The sequence below is a fragment of the Onychomys torridus genome, chromosome 6 (genome assembly GCF_903995425.1).
Source record: "Onychomys torridus chromosome 6, mOncTor1.1, whole genome shotgun sequence".
Classification (NCBI taxonomy): Eukaryota; Metazoa; Chordata; class Mammalia; order Rodentia; family Cricetidae; genus Onychomys; species Onychomys torridus.
The window spans coordinates 73,200,198-73,220,204 of NC_050448.1; the positions used below are offsets into that span (position 1 = coordinate 73,200,198).

General features: G+C 42.5%; 1 protein-coding gene across 2 annotated transcripts; it reads right to left on the reverse strand.

The window, feature by feature from the left end:
- Window positions 1-2,068: 2,068 nt before the first annotated feature.
- Window positions 2,069-13,337, reverse strand: LOC118586065 (NADPH-dependent 3-keto-steroid reductase HSD3B3-like). 2 transcript variants are annotated; one of them, XM_036191169.1, is made up of 3 exons: window positions 13,193-13,337; window positions 6,305-6,469; window positions 2,069-2,880 (listed from the first exon to the last, which is right to left on the reverse strand). In XM_036191169.1, exons 1-3 carry the CDS (start codon window positions 13,335-13,337, stop codon window positions 2,069-2,071), a joined length of 1,122 nt encoding a protein of 373 aa, XP_036047062.1. The 2 variants fall into 2 exon arrangements, with proteins under 2 accessions (XP_036047062.1, XP_036047063.1); XM_036191170.1 differs by lacking the exon at window positions 6,305-6,469.
- Between the last annotated feature and the right edge of the window lie 6,670 nt (window positions 13,338-20,007).

Consider the following 20,007-nt stretch of genomic DNA (forward strand, 5'->3'; position numbering starts at 1 on the left):
GGCAGCCTCATAAACAGACCATCTACTGAACACTCTGCTGGGTCCCAGAGGACAGTCTTGCCTAGTGCTCATCTCTGGACATGAACTGTCTCTCAGCAAACCATGCTAAGGGGTGTCCAGCCTCCTTACTCACTGGCCTTCCTCCTCCCTCCCCAGCACACTCCTCCTCTGCACCATCTCTCAGGCTGTCCTCCCTGCATGGACCCACCTGACGCTCCTTTAGAGTTCCACCGTGTTTGTGAAGCTTTCCTGGACACCTTCTGTTCAACTCCATTCTCTTCAGTCATATGTACATCACACTTAAACCTGTGGGCAAACACTTTTCTGTGCTTCCCTTATTCCTTGGTCACAGACTGCAGAATCCAATGGAAAAAGAGGAGGAGGCTCACAGGCTGGGGCTGCTGCCAACTTTCCTGTGCCTTTACTCCCTCCTTGTGGTGGATTGCATGCAGTACATGGCTCCTGTGTGTGGGAGCTGTGACTGCCACCAGCAACTAATCCATTATGCTTCTCAGGATAGATGCACACCCTTGTTAGACCTTGGGAGACTGCTTTCCCCTGAGAAAATGGACCAGTGAATTCAGTGAGGGATTTAAATTGGCTGAAATCAAGATTGAAGATACTTTCTCCTACCCCACCATCTTTTCCTTCTGAGCTAATGGAACAGGCTTGTGGAGGTGTTCTGTTTACCCAGGGTTCATGGACACTCACTCTGGACAAGGTGCCCGGATTGTATGAGCTGCATTCCTAAGCTGCCCACAACCCTGGAGCCAGGTGAGAGCTCTTAAGTGTGTCCTTGTGAGTGGTGCCTGACCATCTCTCCTTCCTCTTACAGAGTGAATGTTGAAGCTACATTCTTAGTGAATGTCCTCTCAAAGAACTGATGATGAGGAGTCAAAACAGAAACATGCATTCAGTTGTGGCTAGAATTCATCCTTGGAATTTACTTTTGTTCTCAGAAACAGATGACTCTTCCTTTTATACCATAGAACACTGTCCAGTGAGCCAGACCGGTGCTCTCTCAGCCTAGCATGGCAAAGGAAGCAGAAGTGGATGACAAAGGCAGAGCATCTACTTTCCAATGACCCCTTGCTGATGTGAAACCAAGTGGGCTTCCTGGGCTATCAGTGGCCTGCTTGAAAATGGTGCTTGTTTTTCTCTCCTAATATTGTAGTAACCAGGAAAACACTCTTAGGTTTGGTTGGCTGTATAGAACTTCAGCATGGTCTTATCTCCTGATCTTTGTCCAGCAGCTCAGTCCCAATCAATGTCATCCTACAAACATTAATTAATGTGGGGTGAGAAGGACGTATTGATGCTGGATGTGACTTTCCTGTTGTCTGTAATACCAAAAGGCAGGTGAATTACTATGCAGTTGTGACAAGAGACAGTTTTCTTTCCTCTGTACTGTGTCTCCACAGCTCCCTCGGGTTTCTGATGTCTGGTTGAGCAGACAGGGCCTCTTTCAACTGTGGGTTCTCTAGTCAGATATGGAGTATGTTACTGACTCAGAGCAAGATGCTGTCTGTCTGTGACCTGGTGATGCTGAACCGGGGCACTCCAGGTCAGTCATCTAGTATGTGCTTGGGTCCACCTCTGTGGGAGTGACATTCTGTTTCTGTTCTGACTATGGCCTTAACTGGATATAGAAAGGAAAGCTGGAATTAAGATTGATCACAACAATTAGGCGTTCACCAGATTAGGCATGAAACCTTTTTTATTGTTCTTTTTTGAGCTTCATGAAGCAATGGGAATTTTCTCAGACAAACAATGCTTTGGGACTGTGAGAGGGGAAATGGAAACACTGATGAAATTCTAAGTTAAAGGAGGCTCTGGGCAGTTCAGTCCCAGAAACTGAACCTTTGTTCATAGCAGCTGAAGCACAGCCTGTGTGTCTCTGGGCAAGTACTCAGGGCAAAAGTTTGGGACTGGCCAGTGACTGGTAAGGCTTTGTGACCTGAAGACAAGTTGGCCAGTATGTAAAAGGGAAGTGTAAAAGTTGGGTCGTTTCTTAGACCTTTTCTGGAGGATCTGACAACTTCAGGGCCATGTCCCTGCCTTGGTCACATCACTGAGACTTTGTGTTCAGTGTGCCCTTGTGCTGCTCCACTAGTGACCCGATCCACTGAGAAGTTTTCTCTCTGGCTTCCTCCCAGCTGACAGGTGGCTCATAGCCCAGATCTCGCTGAGATTTCTTGTAGGAGAAGGTGAACACACTATTTGACATTGTGACCAAGCAGCGGTTAAAAGGAGGCTGGTAGTTGTAGATTGGACGCAGCAGGAAACTGACAGTTTCCAGCAGGAAGGCAAGCCAGTAGAGCATGGGCAGAGGAAGGCTCCAACTGGAATCAAGGTGGAGGCCCCAGTCCTTGCTCAGGGTGTAATGTAAATCAACAAAGCTTTGGTGAGGGGTTTCATCTGAGATGTAGTAGAACTGACCTTGGATGTTTGGTGCCTTGTTGGGGTCTTGTAGGCCCCTGGCTGCCAGAATGTGTGCCCAGGCTGCATTACTCACAAATACTGGGTTGATCACAGAGAATTTGGCAAAACTGTCAAGTATGCCATTATTCTTGAGTGCTCTATTCACTACATATGAAATGTGTTGGCTCCCTTCCCCATAGATGAATGGGAGTCTTAAGGCACAAGTATGCAAAGTGCCACCATCTCTCAGGCTCCTCCCATTGGCTGCCAGCACTGCCTTCTCAGCCATCTTTTTGCTGTATGGGTATGGATGAGACCATCTGCTCTCATGATTCTCTTCCTCACATCCATTCTGGATGATCTCCTTGTAGGAGTTTGGTCCAGCTACAGACACTGTGCTGCTGTAGATGAAGACTGGGACACTGGCTTCCACACAAGCATCCAACAGGAGCTGAGTACCTGAGAATTGGAAGTTCACCATTATTGTTAGGAAAGAAGCTGAAGGGTCAGATTCATTCCAACCTCTACCCCAATGGAAGGACTACTACAAATCTAAATACATTCTTACCTGATATTGACACAAATTGCCATTCTATAGCCACAGAATAAATCCCAAATCAAAAAAGGTGACATTAGATTCTGAAAAACCAGGGATTTCTAGGTTTTCAAGTTTATAGAGCTATCTCTCTCTTTTTCTGTCTGTCTCTCTCTCTCTCTCTTGTCTCTCTCTCTCTCTCTCTCTCTCTCTTACTCTCTCTCTCTCTTTCTCTGTTTGAATATAATTATTTTTCTTTTCAGTGTTGGGATCACACCTAGGCTCCTCCACATGTTGGACAAGGCTCCTTGCACTGAGCCACTGTCCTGGTTAGCTTTCTGTTGCTGTGATAAACACATGACCAAAGCCACTTGGGAAGGGAACAGTTTCTATGGCTTCTATGTTTCCATGTCAGTGTGTCACTGAGGAAAGTCACCCAGGAACAAAGGCACAGACCATGGAGGATGCTGGTTTTTCTTTTTTTTTTTTTTTTGGTTTTTTTTTTTGGTTTTTGGAGACATGGTTTCTCTGTGCAGCTTTGAGCCTTTCCTGGATCTCACTCTCTAGACCAGGCTGGCCTCGAACTCACAGAGATCTGCCTTGCTCTTCCTCTCAAGTGCTGGGATCAAAGGTATGTGCCACCACTGCCAGTCTAATCATGAACATTTCAATGATGCCTGTGTTTCTCCCTTGCATTTCAAGCACAACTCAAGATCCTTAATTTTTTTCATTTGCCCGTAAGTTTTTTCTCTTTTCAGACCCACGGCAATTTCCCAGCACACCGCGCTCTTTCCCTGGTTTTCTAAAGGGTTTCAGTGTGACTTGTTGACAAACAGTGTCAGCACTTTCATTGCTTCCTGACTGGCAACTCTTCACCTGTTCCTAGTTCTTGAGAGGGAAGCTAACAAAGCCTGTGGAAAAAATAGCATTCTGAGCTGGAAAAACAACAAGAGAGTTTTCGGGCAGCGCAGTACCAGTACCTCTTTTACAGACTTAATTTCTCAAACTGCCTTTCTCTATATTGTCATACTGTTACTGAACCACTTTATGGACTACATTTTCCAAGCTGCCCTTTTCTATCTCTGCATGCTGTAGTGAATGAACTACATTTCCCATGCAGCTTTTCTGGTCTCCCACACTGGGGTTTCCATTTACCATTTACCACTTCCATTTTAGTATGTGTTCATGTTGAATGTCAAGATCAGGGGAAGTTTTTAACACAGAAGGTTTCTGTCCTCCCTGAGCTGCTGGCATTGACAGGTGAACTTCCTTCACCTAACATTGTCTCCAGAATAGCCACACCTGTCCACATGTGCACACATGGACAGGCATCTGGTAATCCTTTGCCCACATCACAGCCCCGGTACCCACCCCTTGTTTTACTGGGTCAGTGAAAAAGTAAAGAGAGTACTTGAAAATTGAGCTTTTAAAGCAAGATTTCCCATCCATTCCCCATAGAGAAAGAAAAGAAAGAGGTTTCTCAGAGATGGTATTTTCACAACCTTGGGTGCTGTACAGCCCCATCTATTGACTTGGGGCTGGTAGTCCAGCAGTGGACCCTCAACATTCCCACTGGCCTTGTTTGTATGGGCAAATCTTGCCTTAGCTCTTCCCATGCTGCCTTTATAGTTTCTGCAAACTTAGACCCTGTTTTTTTGATGCCAGCAGCTTTTCCCAGCAGGGTCCTTCTGCTTTTGCCAAGGCTCCATCCTTCAGTGGGGAAGCCGAAAGTCTCTGCCTGCACTCTCCCAGGAATCTATTGCTAGGCTCTAGCCACAGGGGATTTTGGCTAGGGTCCAAAGCATGTGCTGTTTTTATAATATTGGCTGGAAGGGGAGATTGGACTATCAGAAAGGATCTGTCCTGTTCCAAGAGGTTGTTTGTTTTTTTACAGCAATTACTGGTGCTTTTCCCTTACTGATAGATTTTAATTCCAGATTATTTAATTTTCACCATTACAGAAATAGAAAAAAATCTGAGAAGGAAAGACCTAAAGAGCTTCCAGTTTTTCAGAGAGATTATTAAGTTTTTCCCAAGAAAGCTTTCAGTTTTTGAGAGAAAGATTACTAACTTTTTCCCAAGCCTTCTGTTCCCTAAACTTTGCTTCATGGCCAAGGAAACTAATTCTGATGGTGAATTTATCATACAGTAACAATGTCAGTGGAGTGAAGAGTTTTATTTCACCAGAATCTGTCTCTGGGAAAATTCTTTCCTCTGCCAATCAGGACTTAAATCTAAGCTGTTCACAGGCCAAATCATCCACAGGAATCTTTGTGTGCCAGTTTTTCTCACCTTTGATAGATGTTTCTCTGATTCTTCCCCAGGTGTTTGCATTCATAGCCCCATAGTTGGAAAAAATCAAGGAGATAGTTCGTTTATCTTCTTGCTAATCTTATTCCTAAGTTTTTTCTACACAATATTCCTACATTCTACCTTATATTTTTCCTTAATGTTTATAGATAGAAAATAAGATAGAGAAAAAAAGAAAGGAATCTAGATAGAAATATACACTGCAGCCTCACTCACTTTTAACTTTGATATTAAGCCACCCAATTTTCACTCTGGAGAATAAAATACCATCACTTTTATTTTTAATTCCTTATCGGGCATACCCTCTTACACCTGAGACACCTCCTCTCTCCTTTTGTCAAGTCTCCTATCCCTGTTCCTGGCACCATTTGTGGGATCCTATATTTTATGACAGGGTACTCGAGGAGAGAGGGAGGGATAAGAGATACTAGATAGAAGGATAGAGGAGATGGAAACAGATAGAAAATCAGGATAACCTTGGGAGGGCTTGGATCATTATCCACCCCTCCTGTCTCTTCTGCAAGGCTAAGTATAGGAATGCCCAGGGGTTGAGCAAAAGACCTCCCCCTAGCTCAGCCAAGTGCAGACCTTTCCAATCACCTTGTAACCACACACATAGTCAAGCAATCCTCTAATGCAGCCCTGCTGGGAAAACTCAGATCTCACCAGGAAACCTTTGTGGGTGTTCACAGCAGTGGGTGGATGGATATCAAACACATTGAGATGGAGTCCACTCACTTTGGCACATGGAGGAGCAGGAGAACATTCCTGGCTGTTGATGTGTCCTGGGTGTGGCTTTGTCTTTTCTATCCTTCTGACTACCTGTGGGACTTCTGTTTCCTCCTTTCTCAGCCCAATCTCTTCTTCTAAACATCAAGGACAACAGCCCTGAGTTCTGCTAGCTGGGCTGGCAAGCAGAGGCATCTGACAGACCCAGAGCACAGCAGGTGTTCCATGGCTGGCACTTCCCTTCCTGTCCTCATGCTATTTGACCATTCTAAATTTCCCACTCTCTGTTATACTCCTGAGACACCGTACCTTTCAGGTTGATATCCAGGATGGTCTGTCTGGGAATGGCACCGAAGAATTCAAGGGAGGCAGCAGTGTGGATGACGACAGAGATGCCCTGGCAGGCTCTCCTCAGGCACTGGGCATCCAGAATGTCTCCCTTTAGCACTGTCACCTTGGCTTTTGTCTGCAGCTCTGAGAAACACAAAGCAGGTCATTGGGAAGCTCTCTGCACAGGATGGAAGTTTCCTGACACAGTATCAGTGACCTAGGCCTTCAAGGACAGCCAGAGTGAAGAGATCCTGGGGAGGAGGCCTTTCTACTGAAGGAACAATAAATGCTCAACAACCAGAATGTTTCATTTGTAGGGAAGGAGGAAGCCTCAGTGTCCACTCCTCTCTTTGTAGAAAATGAATCTAAGCAGTGAGATGTGATTTGTGCTTTGTACATGAAAACAGATTATGAGATTTCATACAGTGATTAAAGCAACCAGAGAGGTGATGGTAGTTAAATGTAAAAAGGGAGAATTAGGATTTAATTGATAGTGCATTGGGAATCACTTGCAGATTGAGACTGAAGGAGAAACAGAGGCAGAGTCCTGCCCTGGGAAGCTGTTTCAGTGCTCTCAGGTTGCTAATGGAAAGGCATGAAGTCATCAGAGTAAACTTGGCATGCAACAGGTTAATCAGATTGTGTCCTCCAGAGTTCCAGTGAGGAGGACCCAGAAGAGGGAGACAAGAAGATGGAAAATTCAGCTCTGCCCCTGACAAGTCTTGATAGTTTCTGAGTCTGGGATGAGCACAAATGACGAGTGAGCTCAATTACAGAGAGGAAACTGGAGTCCTAGTGAGAGAACTGAGAATGGGCTCCTATGATGGGTTTAGGTGAGCATTTCTTATATGAGGCCACCTCCAAGGAACCATACTATATCCAGGGGCAATAAACAGCTTCAGGTTCCTCTCAAATTTATAGGATGACACTAAAATCACAATGTCACCTAAATTAGTTCAGAAAACTGATGGTGTGGCACATGCAGCCAGTATCTATACCCCAATCTGGCTCAAGGTTCATAATTTACAGATGACTTTATCAGTTTGCTATCTCCTTCCCCAACTGTCTCATGAAGTTAGGGTTCCAATGTCCTTGGTATTGTTGGGTAAAGATCAGAAAGCTCCAGGGACATGTCTGAGGACACACATCTTTCTAGAGAGGCTCTATTGACCCTCTGCCTCCATCCAATCCATTCCCACTTCTCTATGTACTCTAAGAGCAAGACTCATTCAGAATCAACTCCTTTGAGACATCATGTCAACTAAATTGCAATGAATGCCAAAGAATACTTTGATAGAGGCAGACGTAGAAATCCAGAGCTGGAGAAATCCTTCTAAGACAGATTACAACCTCTCCTGAAGATGTCTACTGTAGCCCCTCCTCTCCCCTCTCAGGGACCCCAAGAAGGCCTTGATGTAGAGGATGATGGGGAAAGGCCTTCTGGGAAGGAGGCTGGTACCAGCATGTGAGTCTCTTTCTGTGTGATTTCTCCTCCACTCTTCTTAGTGGCTGACTTTAGACAGACATGGTCAGAAGAGTTGCTGTGACAGGGCAGGAGGAGCCCAGATGCAGGACCAAGTAGACTCATTCATCAGTTCTTTGTGGGATCCTGAGATACCAGGAGGTGCCATCTTGGGTGCTTTGTGGTTCAGCCACATCTCTCACCTTGTCCAAGACACCATGGACTTGGCAATTGTTCTTCACTGCCACATCATAGAGCTGTGAGCTGCAGCAGGAGATCCAGAGAGAAGCTACCACCCTCCAGCCTTTAAAAGGACAGAGGCTACCACCAGACCCCCTGGACCCCTACCCTACTTTGTCTGTTTTAGCTGTGGCATCTTGAGGAAGTCAGTTAACATTGTTGCACCCAAAGTTCTATGATTCCAAAGACTATCAAGAGACCAATCTGGATGCAAAAGCAAAGAGTCTTTTTTAATTCACAAGTTCAAACCCAGGTCCCTTTTCCATCCACTCAGCAGTGGAGTCAGAGGGACCTTAAGCAGTAACAGGATATGATTTTTATAGTGGTTAGCGTTGGGGGTCTAGGGGAATTCCAACTCTGTTGAGTCACAAGCTCAGGATTGGAGCTTACACCTGGTTGGAGATGCTTGGTTTTAAATGATTGGAGAGTTGCAGCTGCAAGGAAATTGCCATATTCTCTAGCAGTTTATGTCATGCATCTATAACATTTGCAGACCCACTTTCTTTGACCATTAGACATTCCAGTTCTTATCTGCAGGAAACTTGCTCCCTCTGACAGCTATGGAATATAATCTGTCCTAACCTTTAGGTTATGGTAGGAAATGTCTGGAACTCGTTTTTTATGTGGTTCTTAATTGTCTGGGTCTAGAAGCAGCACATCATCTGATGATTTTCCTAGAGCCTCCTGGCCCCAGCCTAATCTTCTGGTGGGTTTTCCATGGCTTGCTCGCCCGTCTGACCCTTGTCTGAGATGGCTGCACCTGTCATCCTCTCAAACATCTGTGTTGTTTCCTTATCTTTAGAGTCAGACACAAAATTTCTTTTGTTATGGAATCTCATGTGGGTGGGGAAATAAGTAGTTTTCACTATTAAGATGTCTCTGACACATAGGACACAATATTCTCTCCTTTTCCTGAGAGGAGCGAGATTCAGTTGAGAAAAATGACTCCATATAATGAGGCTATAGGCAAGCCTGTAGGGCATTTTCATTATTAGTGATTCATGTGGGAGAGCACAGCGCATTGTGGGTGGTACTATGTCTATGTTGTATAAGAAAGTGGGCTGAGCAAGCCATGAGAGCAAACCACTGAACCACACCCTTTCATGGCCCATGCATCAGCTACTGCCTCCAAGTTCCTGCCCTGTTTAAGTCTCTGTCCTGATATCCTTTGGGTGATTACTAGTGATATGGAAGCATAAGCCAAATAAACACTTTGCTCACCAAGTTGTTTTTACTCATAGAGCTTCCTCACATCAATAGTAATCATTATGAAGATACTTTACTATTTATTTCTTTGTTTGCTTGTTTGGAGACAAGGTGTCTAAGTTATTTGTAAGAAGTTAAAATAGTAAAACATGAGGCAGAAATTTAAGGTTTATATATTTTGGCATTTTGTTGTATGTAGCAAAGGGAATCAACTGAGTATGGAAGAGAAGTGTGACATGTTTTTTAAAGATTTATGAGGATATATATATATATATATATATATATATATATATATATATATTAGGAAAATGTGTCCAGAAGAAGACAGGAGCAGGAGTAATTTTTGGTTTTTTGTTTTTCTTTTCTTTTTTTTTGTTAGTTTGTTTCTCAAAAAATGATGATGGTCTCAAATTATAAAAGAGAGATAAGACCCATAATGAAGGAAACATTTGGACTAGTAGTGAATGGATGGAGAAAGCTGGAAAAGAATTTCAGAAAGGCACAGGACTTCTTGTAGGAAGCAGAGAGGTCCTCATGCCCACAGATGAGTGCTAGGGGAACCTGGAATGTTAGCACCCAGAGCTGTTCCTCCAAGGGAAGGAATGCATAACCAGTTGTCTGTCCAGAAGGCTGGGAGCAGATGTGCTTTCTAGTCTAGTCAACTTTGCACAGTCTGTGTGCTTGAAAATCATACTTGAACCTCCCCCAGACCCATACCATAGGTTGATTTTCCCAATCGATAGAACCCATCTTCTTGGAAGGCAGCCCTTGCACTATGAAGAATTTCCATATTATCATGTCTGATACTTATTTAGCTTACTTTGTTCCTTAAGGTTTATGTATGTTTGCTTTATTTTGCAAAACTATAACATGAAAGTTTTTCCTAAATTGTGCTGTGCATAAATGCACCAAAATGAATCCATTCAGTGTCAGACTCCAGAAACTGGAACCAACACTAGCTATTTAGAGGTACTGAACTGCCTTCTTGCCTCCCAGGGACTTTTACCCTATAGGCATTGGTGCTCAAAGAGACCCCTGACTTCTGGGACAGAGGCACATGAGATCAAACAGCATTGACTCTTGTAGATATGAACAGATATCAAAGAGTATTACCACCTGCATAACCTTTGATTCTCCATGTTCATATTGGGGAGTTTTCCCATAAAACAAAAAGCATAGGTTTCAAAAATCAATACAGGGAATAGGAAAACCAACAGAGGTTTCTTGCATTTGATCTTAATAGACGACTGTGGCCCCTCCCGTACTTCTTCAGTAAATATGGGCCCTCTAGATTCTGACATCTCCTGTGTCCTTAGTTGTTTTGGTGATATTTTTGTGTTGTTTTGCAATTTTTAACTAATACTTCAGCATTTTATATATTTTACCAACTAAAAATGTAATGTTTTTGATTTCCCACTGACTTTGGGATTTCCCTGGATTCTGGAATTCCAAGGAACCTATATGTTAGACCTATATGTTCAAAATTCATTTATTTTTATATATGTCCCAAGGGTTTATAAGTTATCCAACAATCTGACATGTTTGAATATATGTTTTATTATCAGTGTTATTATAATAATACAATACGACATGCTTAAAAAATTAATAAATTATTTTTTCTAATTCCTTTAAGGAAAAAATGGAATTGTATTAAAAATGTTATTCTGCCTCAAACTATAATGCAAATGGAATTTGTTTGGTTCTTCTTAGGTCTCTCTCTCTCTCTCTGTCCTCTCTCTCTTCTCTGTCTCTCTGTCTCTGTCTCTGTCTGTCTGTCTGTCTGTCTCTCTCTCTATCTGTGTGTGTGTGTGTTTTCCTTTTAAACTGTTCTACTTCATTTACAAAAAAACAGCCAAGAGAATTGGGTCTGGGTAAACATCTGTGTGAGTTTACTATGTTCTCTGTGTGTTGGTGATATCTCAGCTGTTACTGTTGCAAGTATCTGCCTGGGCTCAGAATTTTCCTCTGGGATTTCTGGCTACTGAATCTAGTGTAATAATAGAGATTCAAAAGTCATTATGTTATAAATAATATTAAAGTTCTTTTATGCTAGTCTACTTTATGAAAAAACAGCTGAGAAAGTTGGAGATGGCTAAAAATCTGTAACAAAATTTAACTTAAAACTTGTAGTGCTAAATTGGAGCTGTTTTGGGAAACAACACATGGTTCTCCACCATATTAACTAAAGGAAGTGTAGTTAGGGGGCCGGCAGCCATTTTTCTAGGGCTGGAGAAGAGGTAGGCCATGTGATTTCTTGTCATCTTAACTAAAGGTGACTACATGGAATGGGTCTACCAAGGAGGCAACAACAGGTGTCCCAGATATTTTAGATTAGGATGTATTTTTGTATGGTAATCCCTGTCCTATCCTGAGAACAAGGTTTATGAAGGATAGATGTAAAACAATGCTAATTTAATGAGGCATTAAAGCAAGGAGGTTAGATATACATTCAGTTTCCATAAATCTGTTTGTGTTGGCCTGAACAGAACTTAGGAAAGGAGAGACCCTTTGACAGACTGCTTATGTTTTTTCTTCGTGGCATGTTTTGTCAGGGACCACTGAAATGTACCCATATCACACTTTTTGTTTGTTTATTTGAAGACTCTCTGAATAGACAGGGTTTGATGAGAGACAGGAATGGGGCTTCTCAGACACGCAGGGATGAGTTGGAGGTTCCAACTGAATAACTCCTAACACAACAATACTGGCCCAGTGTCTTAAGATGCTAATCATTCCAAAAAAATAGATAAAATTTAATTTGATGACAGATTCCAGATAAGTATAGCCCAAGAACTACTCTTTCCAAAGCTCTTTGTTACTCAACTGTGTCTTAATGTGTCTGGACACCGAGTTGTGGTGGTTTGAACGAGAACGGGTCATGTAAGTTCATGTAATTGGATACTTGGGCCCAGTTGGTGGAAAGGTTAGGCGGTGGTGCCCTTTTGGAAGAAGTGTGTCCCTGGCCATGGCCTTTGAGCCTTCAAAAGACTTGCATCATTCCCAGTTAGTTCTCAGTCTTGGTTGTAGGTCAAAATATGAGATCTCAGGTATTGCTACAGTGCCATGCTGCCTGCTGCCTGCCCTGGTGTCTGATAAGAGATTTTATACAGACCCTATCTGACAAAGCCAAGGGAAGGGTGGGTGAGATCCAGGCAAAAAGGTTAAAAGAACTCTGGAGAGTATGGAGGAAGTGATGAATTCACAATGGCCTCACATTAGGAGCAAGGGTCCTTCACAAGCTACATCCACAGAAGGATGTGAGAATGGAGCATCTGGGAAATGACTACCAACCCAGTGCTTGCACTTGGCCTGGGTTCGGAGAGAGACAGCAGAAAAGCAGAAAGTACCTGTCCAGTAAAGTCTGTAGACACTTCCTTTGAGGATGAAGGACAGAGAGGAGGAATGATGGGAAAGACATTGGAGGAATCCCCATGACACAAATGAAGTGCACCTGGCCCTCAGTCTGCTTCTATCCAGTGTATACGCTCTCTAGTCCCCTCTTCCTCTCTCTCTCTCTGCCTCCCTACCTGCTTCAGCAATTTACCTCTACATGTAATTCCTTCCTGCTGTGAACTTCACTCTCCCCTAGTCTTAAATAAAAAGAAACTACGAAGCTGATTGGGAAAGTTCAAATGAGGTTCCCACTGCTCAGGTCTCTAGTTTTGAACAATATTGGCATGTCCACATGGTTTAAGACACAAAAGCTTCCAGCAAGGAGAAAACTGATCTGCAATGTCTAAATAAGAGAATAGCCTGAAAGCCCAGGGCCTGCCCTTGGCCATGTTCTCTAGTCCTGTGTCATCCAGATTTCACTTTTTCCAACTATGCAGTGCCTTTTATGGTGTCTCAACTGTGATTATTCCTGCTGAGGCTCTTCGCAGATCCACCTGTTTCTTACTTGGTGACAAGGAAGCCCTCCCCATACCCAGTCCATGTTTACCAGCATCTAGGTCACTTACTGGATAATTCCTCCCTGTGTTTTGGAGTGAAGGACCTGAACAAGGCCCTGATCTCCTGCAGCTCCTTCTCCTGAGCCAACAAGCGGATGATCCTCTGGCCCAGAAACCCTCCTGCTCCTGTCACCAGGCAGCTCCACACAGGCATGGTCAACACAGGAAAAAGATTTCTGTGGCCTCAGGTGTGATGTAATGTCACCCTGGGGAGGGATAGAAAGAGAGGTGCAATGGGTACAGAGTCATAGTGTTCTTACTCCAATGATATAGAAAAAGATGTCCTCAAGATGGTTCTTAAACATTTCTCTCATCGTTTCCATGATTCCAAAATATCTGGGTCTTTTTCAACAAACAAGCAAAAGATCAGTTCTGCAGCAGACACCGGATGTGCAACCTCTAAGTCAGGTCAGCTCTGACACTGAGACACTGTCAGATCCCACAGTGTCAGGCTGTGCCCCATGGTGTCCCTCTCACATGAGATGCCACTTCCAAGCCTCAGACTGTCTTACCTGTGCTTCTGAGAAAACGTGCACACACTGGGGTCCTACAACCCCTCACTGCATATGGTTAGTTCCTGCAGCTCCTCTTGGACTTCAGGGAGCAAAGCTTACATCCATTAGCTTCTGTAACACGAATCTTAAGAGATCTTATAAATAAAAACAAACCCAGCGCCAGGTATTGGGGTGAACCCTGAAAGATCAGAGAAGCAGAACATGCCCCAGCTTCCTCACCTTGCTAACTTCTCAGGGGATCCTCTTTCCTCAGCTAGAAGCCTCTGAGTCCTCATCTGAATGGATCTCAGCTGAACTGCTGCTAAAAGCTTAAAAGATTAAAAAGAGCTCTAGTTTATGGTCCTCACGCCTTGTATCCCATGGGACTGGACTAGTCCCTCTGGATACGGAAGATGGTTGTTTGGCTCTAAATGTTTGGGGGACACCGAGGCAGGGGATTGGGGTCTGTTCCTGGTGCATGGGCAGTGCCTGTGGTGTAATACCTTGTGCAGCCTTGGTGCAGTGGGGAGTGGTTTGGACCTGCCTAGTGTCAGTGTGCTGGGCTCTGCTGACTCCCCATGGGAGAACTTTATATGGAGTATGGGGGGATATGGAATGGCTTGGGCGGGAGGGCTGGAGGGTAGGAGGAGGGAGGAGGTGGGATCTGTGTGTGGTATGTAGAGTGTGTAGAAAATTTCTTTTTTTCATTTTTCTTTATTAAGAAATAGTTCAGTGGTTGAGAGCACTTGTTACTCTTGCAGAGGACCCAGATTCAGTTTCCAGAACCTACATAGAAGCTCTTCACTATCTGTAACTTCAGTTCCAAGGAATCTGAAACCTTTTTCTGACCTCTCTGCTGGCACCATGCAAGCATGTGCTATATATACATGTATGTGAGCAAAACATTCACATGCACTAAATAAATCTTTAAAAATTGTGATAAAACACCATGACCAAAGCTATTTATAGAAGGAGGGGTTCATTGGGGCTTATGATTCCAGAAGTTTGAGTCCATCACCATCATGATGGGGAAGTGTTGCAGCAAATCCAAGGACCAGCTGAGAGCTCACATCTAGAGATCTGAACAGGAAGTGCAGTGAGTACACTGAAAATAACACATGGCTTTTGAAAGTTCCAAGCCCTCCCCCAGTGACATAGTTAACATCTCTAAACCTACACAAACTGTATCACTACCTGGGAGCCAAGTATTCAGATGCCTAAGAATATGAGGGGTGGGATTTTTGTGGGGTTCTAATTCAAGCTACCACACTCTGCATTCTTTTCTCTGGATTCCCCAGTGTCCTATGGCTTTATCATAATGAAAACAAGGGCATTTAGTATAACTTCAAATGTCCCCATAGACTCTCATAGTCTTGGTGCTGTTTTAAAACCCCAAAGTCCAAAGACTCTTATCAGACTCATGGCAATGTCTTACCTGCAAACTCCTGTAAAAGCAAATTATATACTTCTTGTACACAGTGGCAAAGAATATACATTATTATTACAAAAGGGAGGGATAGGGGCATAGTGATGAAATGCTGGACTAAATCCTTACCCAGCAGTACAAACTCCAAATCTTTTTTTTTTTTTTTTTTTTTCCGCTGATGGTTGAACCCAGGCCCTTGTGCTGGCTAGGAAGCGCTCTATCACTGAGCTAAATCCCCATCCCCCAAACTCCAAATCTTATATGTAGCTCCATGTGTGATGTTAAAAGTTTTAGAGGGCTCCAACCCTCCATTTGGCCTATTGATTATTTTTCTATGGCTGTGGGAAAACACAATGATCAAGGCAGCTTGTAGAATGAATGTGTGACTTGGGTTATGTTTCCTATGGGATAAGAGCCTACTGCCATCTTGGTGGGTAAGAGTGGAGGCAGGCAGGCATGGCAGCTGGAACAGCAGCTGAGAGCTCATGTCTTTAACTGCCATCAGGAAACAGAGAGAAGAAATGGGGAAGGTGTGAGTTTTTGAACTCTCAAAGTCCTTCTCTAGAGACACACTTCGTTTAGCAAGTCCACTCTCCAAATAGTGACACCAGCCAAGTATTAATTGCCCAAGAATGTGAGGTCCCCTCTAACCACCATAAACCATTCCCTCCTTTGGAAACTTGGCTTGAAGCATCATTAAGACCAGGTATTAACTGAGCAATCATTTTCTGAGAACACAAAATCAAACCTGGGTGTTCATAAACAAGTTTAAATTGAAGAGACACCAGGTGTTGCTCAAGGGATGAGAGCCGTTTTGGAGCACAAACAAGTTCATCATGAGTCTATGTCAGATATAGCATTCCAGGACTCCATGTGTGCCCTGCTATGATTCAGGTTTGCTTTGCTCTGGTCATGCCAAACTCCCCTTTCGCAAAGAGAATGTTTCCTCTGTTTCCTTTTTTATTGAAGTATGTAAACCCTTATTTTTTTCATAGATGTTTACAGTTAAGAGATTGCTTTGGCTTTGGACTTTGGAACATCATTGCTAGTGTTGACACTATGAGAACTTTGGACATAGGAACACATGCATTTTGAAACACATGTAGTTGTATATCAGTTCAAAAGATTAGGTTTGAACAGGAAATGTATCTTTTGAGCAGGTATGGTTTGAACATGAAATACACCCTGCAGGTGCATGTGTTTAAATCACTGGTCCACAGTTGGTTGTGCTGTTTGAGAAGCTGTGGGAAATGTAGGAAGTCTTGATGGATAGAATTTGGGGGAGAATCCAGACACAAAGTGTACTGATTAAAAGACATCAATAATATCGTAATGATTTAAAAAGTTATTGGATGGGGGTTGGGGATTTAGCTCAGTGGTAGAGTGCTTGCCTAGCAAGCACAACACCCTGGGTTCAGTCCTGAGTGCTGAAAAAAAAAAGAATGAAAATTATTGGATGATATCAACTGGTTTCGGCCTGCCATTGGGTTATCTACTTGAGAATTAAGTCATTTGTTTCAAATTTTGCAAGATGGCTCAGATTTAAACAGTCCAAAACAGCTGAGCCTGAAAGGGAATTAGCCCAAGTAGAACAAAATACTTGTCTGTGAGATAGGAAAATCCATTCCTAAATATTATTCTCACTCTGCATAATGACTCCAATAGGGGAATGATTGCAAGGTAAATTAAGAAAATACATTCAGTTGTGAGATCTAATCAATCCACATAGGCATTTTGTTAGTTTTGTTCTACTTGGGCTAATTCCCTTTCAGAATTAGGAAAATTAAAATATATATACTATATAATTGATACCTACTCTGGATTACAAAGGGCATCTGCCTTAAGCTCGGAAATGGTTGATTCTAAAATTACACATTTATTAAAAACAACGGGTATAATTGGCATACTGATATAAGTTAAAACTGATAATGCTTCATCTTATGTTTCCAGTGAAATGTAACAATTGTTTTGTGCATTAAAATATAAAACACATTACAGGGATACCATGTAATCCTACAGGACAAGCAGTTGTTGAAAGATCTAAATACACTCTAAAGGAGACGCTTATTAAACAGAAGAGGGGCATGAGGATCCCTAGGGATAACTGCATACTGCTTTAGCAACTTAAAAAATTTTAAAAGCAAATGAAACAGAGACAACAGCTGCTGAAAGACATTGGATTGTGGAAAAACCTGGTAAATTGAGTCAGCCCATGTATTATAAATGTTTTTGCATCAAAACAGAAACCAGCAAAAGTGTTATGACAGGGCTAAGGGTATGCTTATGTTTTCATAGGAGATAAAAGATTGTGGAACCCATCAAAATTGAGAAAAATCTGCCATGAACAAGAGGAGTCTCTTGGATGCCTTGGCTGATATGCCTCTGGGAAATAAAAAATGCAGAAGGCCTTTAGAGCAGACAGCTAATTCTCCCACCTGAGGACAGCTTAAAAATTGGTGTGACAAAGGGGAGGTGATAATTCAAATGCCTCAGAGACCTCTAAATGCTACAACTTTGTTCCTTGCTACACTGTCTGTGGGAACTATACAGGTAATGGGGACTGATCATACTTGTTGGACCTTTATCCCTAATCCTCCAATTAACTTAGCAGAAAGTTGGAGAGTTATGAATATTCCTATGATGGTTAATGAATCTTCTTGGCTACCTGGTCCATATAACAACTGAGGTCCTGCTCAGCCAATGGAGGAGAGTAAAGAGATTAAAAATTATACTGTGAGAGTATAAGGAATTCCTATTTGTAGGAGAAATGGAATTCAGTGTCTAAATATAACCTTTCAAGTAAGTGTAGCTATGTATAATCAATTCTACCCAAGATTATCATAATAAGTTTTATATGCTTCATGCATTTCATTTTAAAGGACAGGAGATTAATGCCACTAGTTCCATAAATTTAGTCTTCTGTGTGAAGAAGGTAACCACCATGGAATCTGACTGGGTGCATTGGCAAAATATGTAAGAGATATCTTGAGTGCTAATTAATATCTCCAATAGAGACATCATTGATTTATGGCTCCCCTCATAATGAAATGAAATATTCTCACTCAAAGTTAAGATGGCAGCAGTATGGTTTGAATGGAACTCTAGAAATTAGTTCTTTTATTAACGAACCTATTCAATGGCATGGAGATGGAACGTCAATTCCTTATCTGCAATTAGGCAATTTCACTCAGACAAAATTGTGGAAATTAGCAAATGCCCTCCACCCTCTTCAAGCACGGGAAGGAAAGTTAAACACTGAAGATGATAAATACACTTGGTGATAAGGCTCCACAAAAACCAGTTCCCAAGACCGTTGATAATCAACCAGCCTAAGATGAAACCACAGTAAACCCCAATGATGAAGAGGCTGCTTATAATGAAGCTACAGATGAATTTGCTTCCTACTTCAACAGACAGACATCTCCTAAGATTTTCATCATGACATCAGATAGATCTCATGGGGGAACAGTACGACTCTGTGAAGAGCTCTCAACAGTTATACCAGATTCACTTGTTTATTACAGAAGAGGACTGGCTCTGAAAATATTATTCCACAGTGCATTGCAAGAGATTTTACAGACCTGATGGTTATTAATGAAGATGGCAAAACACCAAATGGTCTTATTGTGAGTGACTTGCCAAATGGTCCAACTGCTCATTTTGAAATGAGTAGTGTTTGTCTCTTAATTTCTTTACGAAGATGAACACAACTCATTTTAAAATGCCTGGTTTATTCCAATAGGCATTTGGTTCTTTAATTGCTCTGAGCAGGGGATTCTTCTATGATGACAGGAAAGGTCTGAACTGAATTTGCTGTGGGGGGCCTGCATGAGGCCCCTCTGGGAGTTTCCCAAGGACAGAGGCAAAGGATTACTTTGTCTGTCTCTTGTTGATTTACATTCGTTGGTCCAAATGTTTACCCTTACCACATACCTTCTGTATAATCCAGAAAGGAGGGGTGTTGTGTTGCTCTTGTTCCTGGAATAATCATTCTTTCTTGGAACGCCCTGTTTACAGTCCCTTTTCAAATGTCCTTGTTTTCCACACACACACAACATCTGAAATTCCTCAAACATTTTGAAATTGCTTCTATCCACATATCATCATGGTCATGAGACTCAACATTAATTGTGTTCCTGATCCAATCCTCCAAGGGTCTAGATCTTGCCTTTAATGGCCTGATTATTCTTTTGCATGCTGCAATGATCAGTCTAACCGTTCAATATGTTCTTCTTAATATTCTATCAGCAATCTTCTGTACCAGGATCATCATAGGTGAGTTTTGCCATGGCCTCAACAACATCAACAGTATGCGGATTATTGGCCTTGCTTTGATTGACTCTTTGTGGATTTCACATCATGCATTCTATCCCACTCATCACTCTGTGAGCTCTCATCTGCACTCTGCCCTTGTAACATTCCCTCCCCAGAGAAAAAACAAATATAAAAGAAAAACTGAAAACCAAACAAAGCAAAGAAATACAACCAAACCCAAACACCACATAAAAACAAAAGAAGAAGAAGAATCTTGCTGTCGAACCTTTATTGTCTTAACACATGATCAGTGGGAGGTCAGAAGAAGAAAATGCTAAAGATGTGTGCATAGTAGAGTACTATTTCAATATGAACTGTAGCATTTCAGATGTGTACAATTTATCAATCCAGAAACCACTTGTGTTAGGTTTTTGACAAGGGGTTTGTCTCTGTTTCACCTGTCTTGAGTAAAGCTTGACTCTAAAGTAATGAGCTAATTAATCTGGGACAGGAAATTTCAGTGTGACACCATGTTTCTGGATCACAGACTCCATTGTGTGAAACAGCATGCATCTGAAAGTCCTTTCAAAGAGAGAGCTGCAGGGAGCTTACTCAAGGTAAGTTGGTAAAGGTGGTTGCCAATGGATGTG

Excerpts from the sequence above, each read along its gene's own strand:
- LOC118586065 (XM_036191169.1), bottom strand. The coding sequence starts at position 13,337 with ATGCCTGTGTGGAGCTGCCTGGTGACAGGAGCAGGAGGGTTTCTGGGC. Across the intron at positions 6,470-13,192 it reads ACACAGGGAGGAATTATCCA|AGCTGCAGACAAAAGCCAAG; the intron begins GTAAGTGACCTA and ends TGTGTTTCTCAG. Across the intron at positions 2,881-6,304 it reads CCTGGATATCAACCTGAAAG|GTACTCAGCTCCTGTTGGAT; the intron begins GTACGGTGTCTC and ends TCCAATTCTCAG.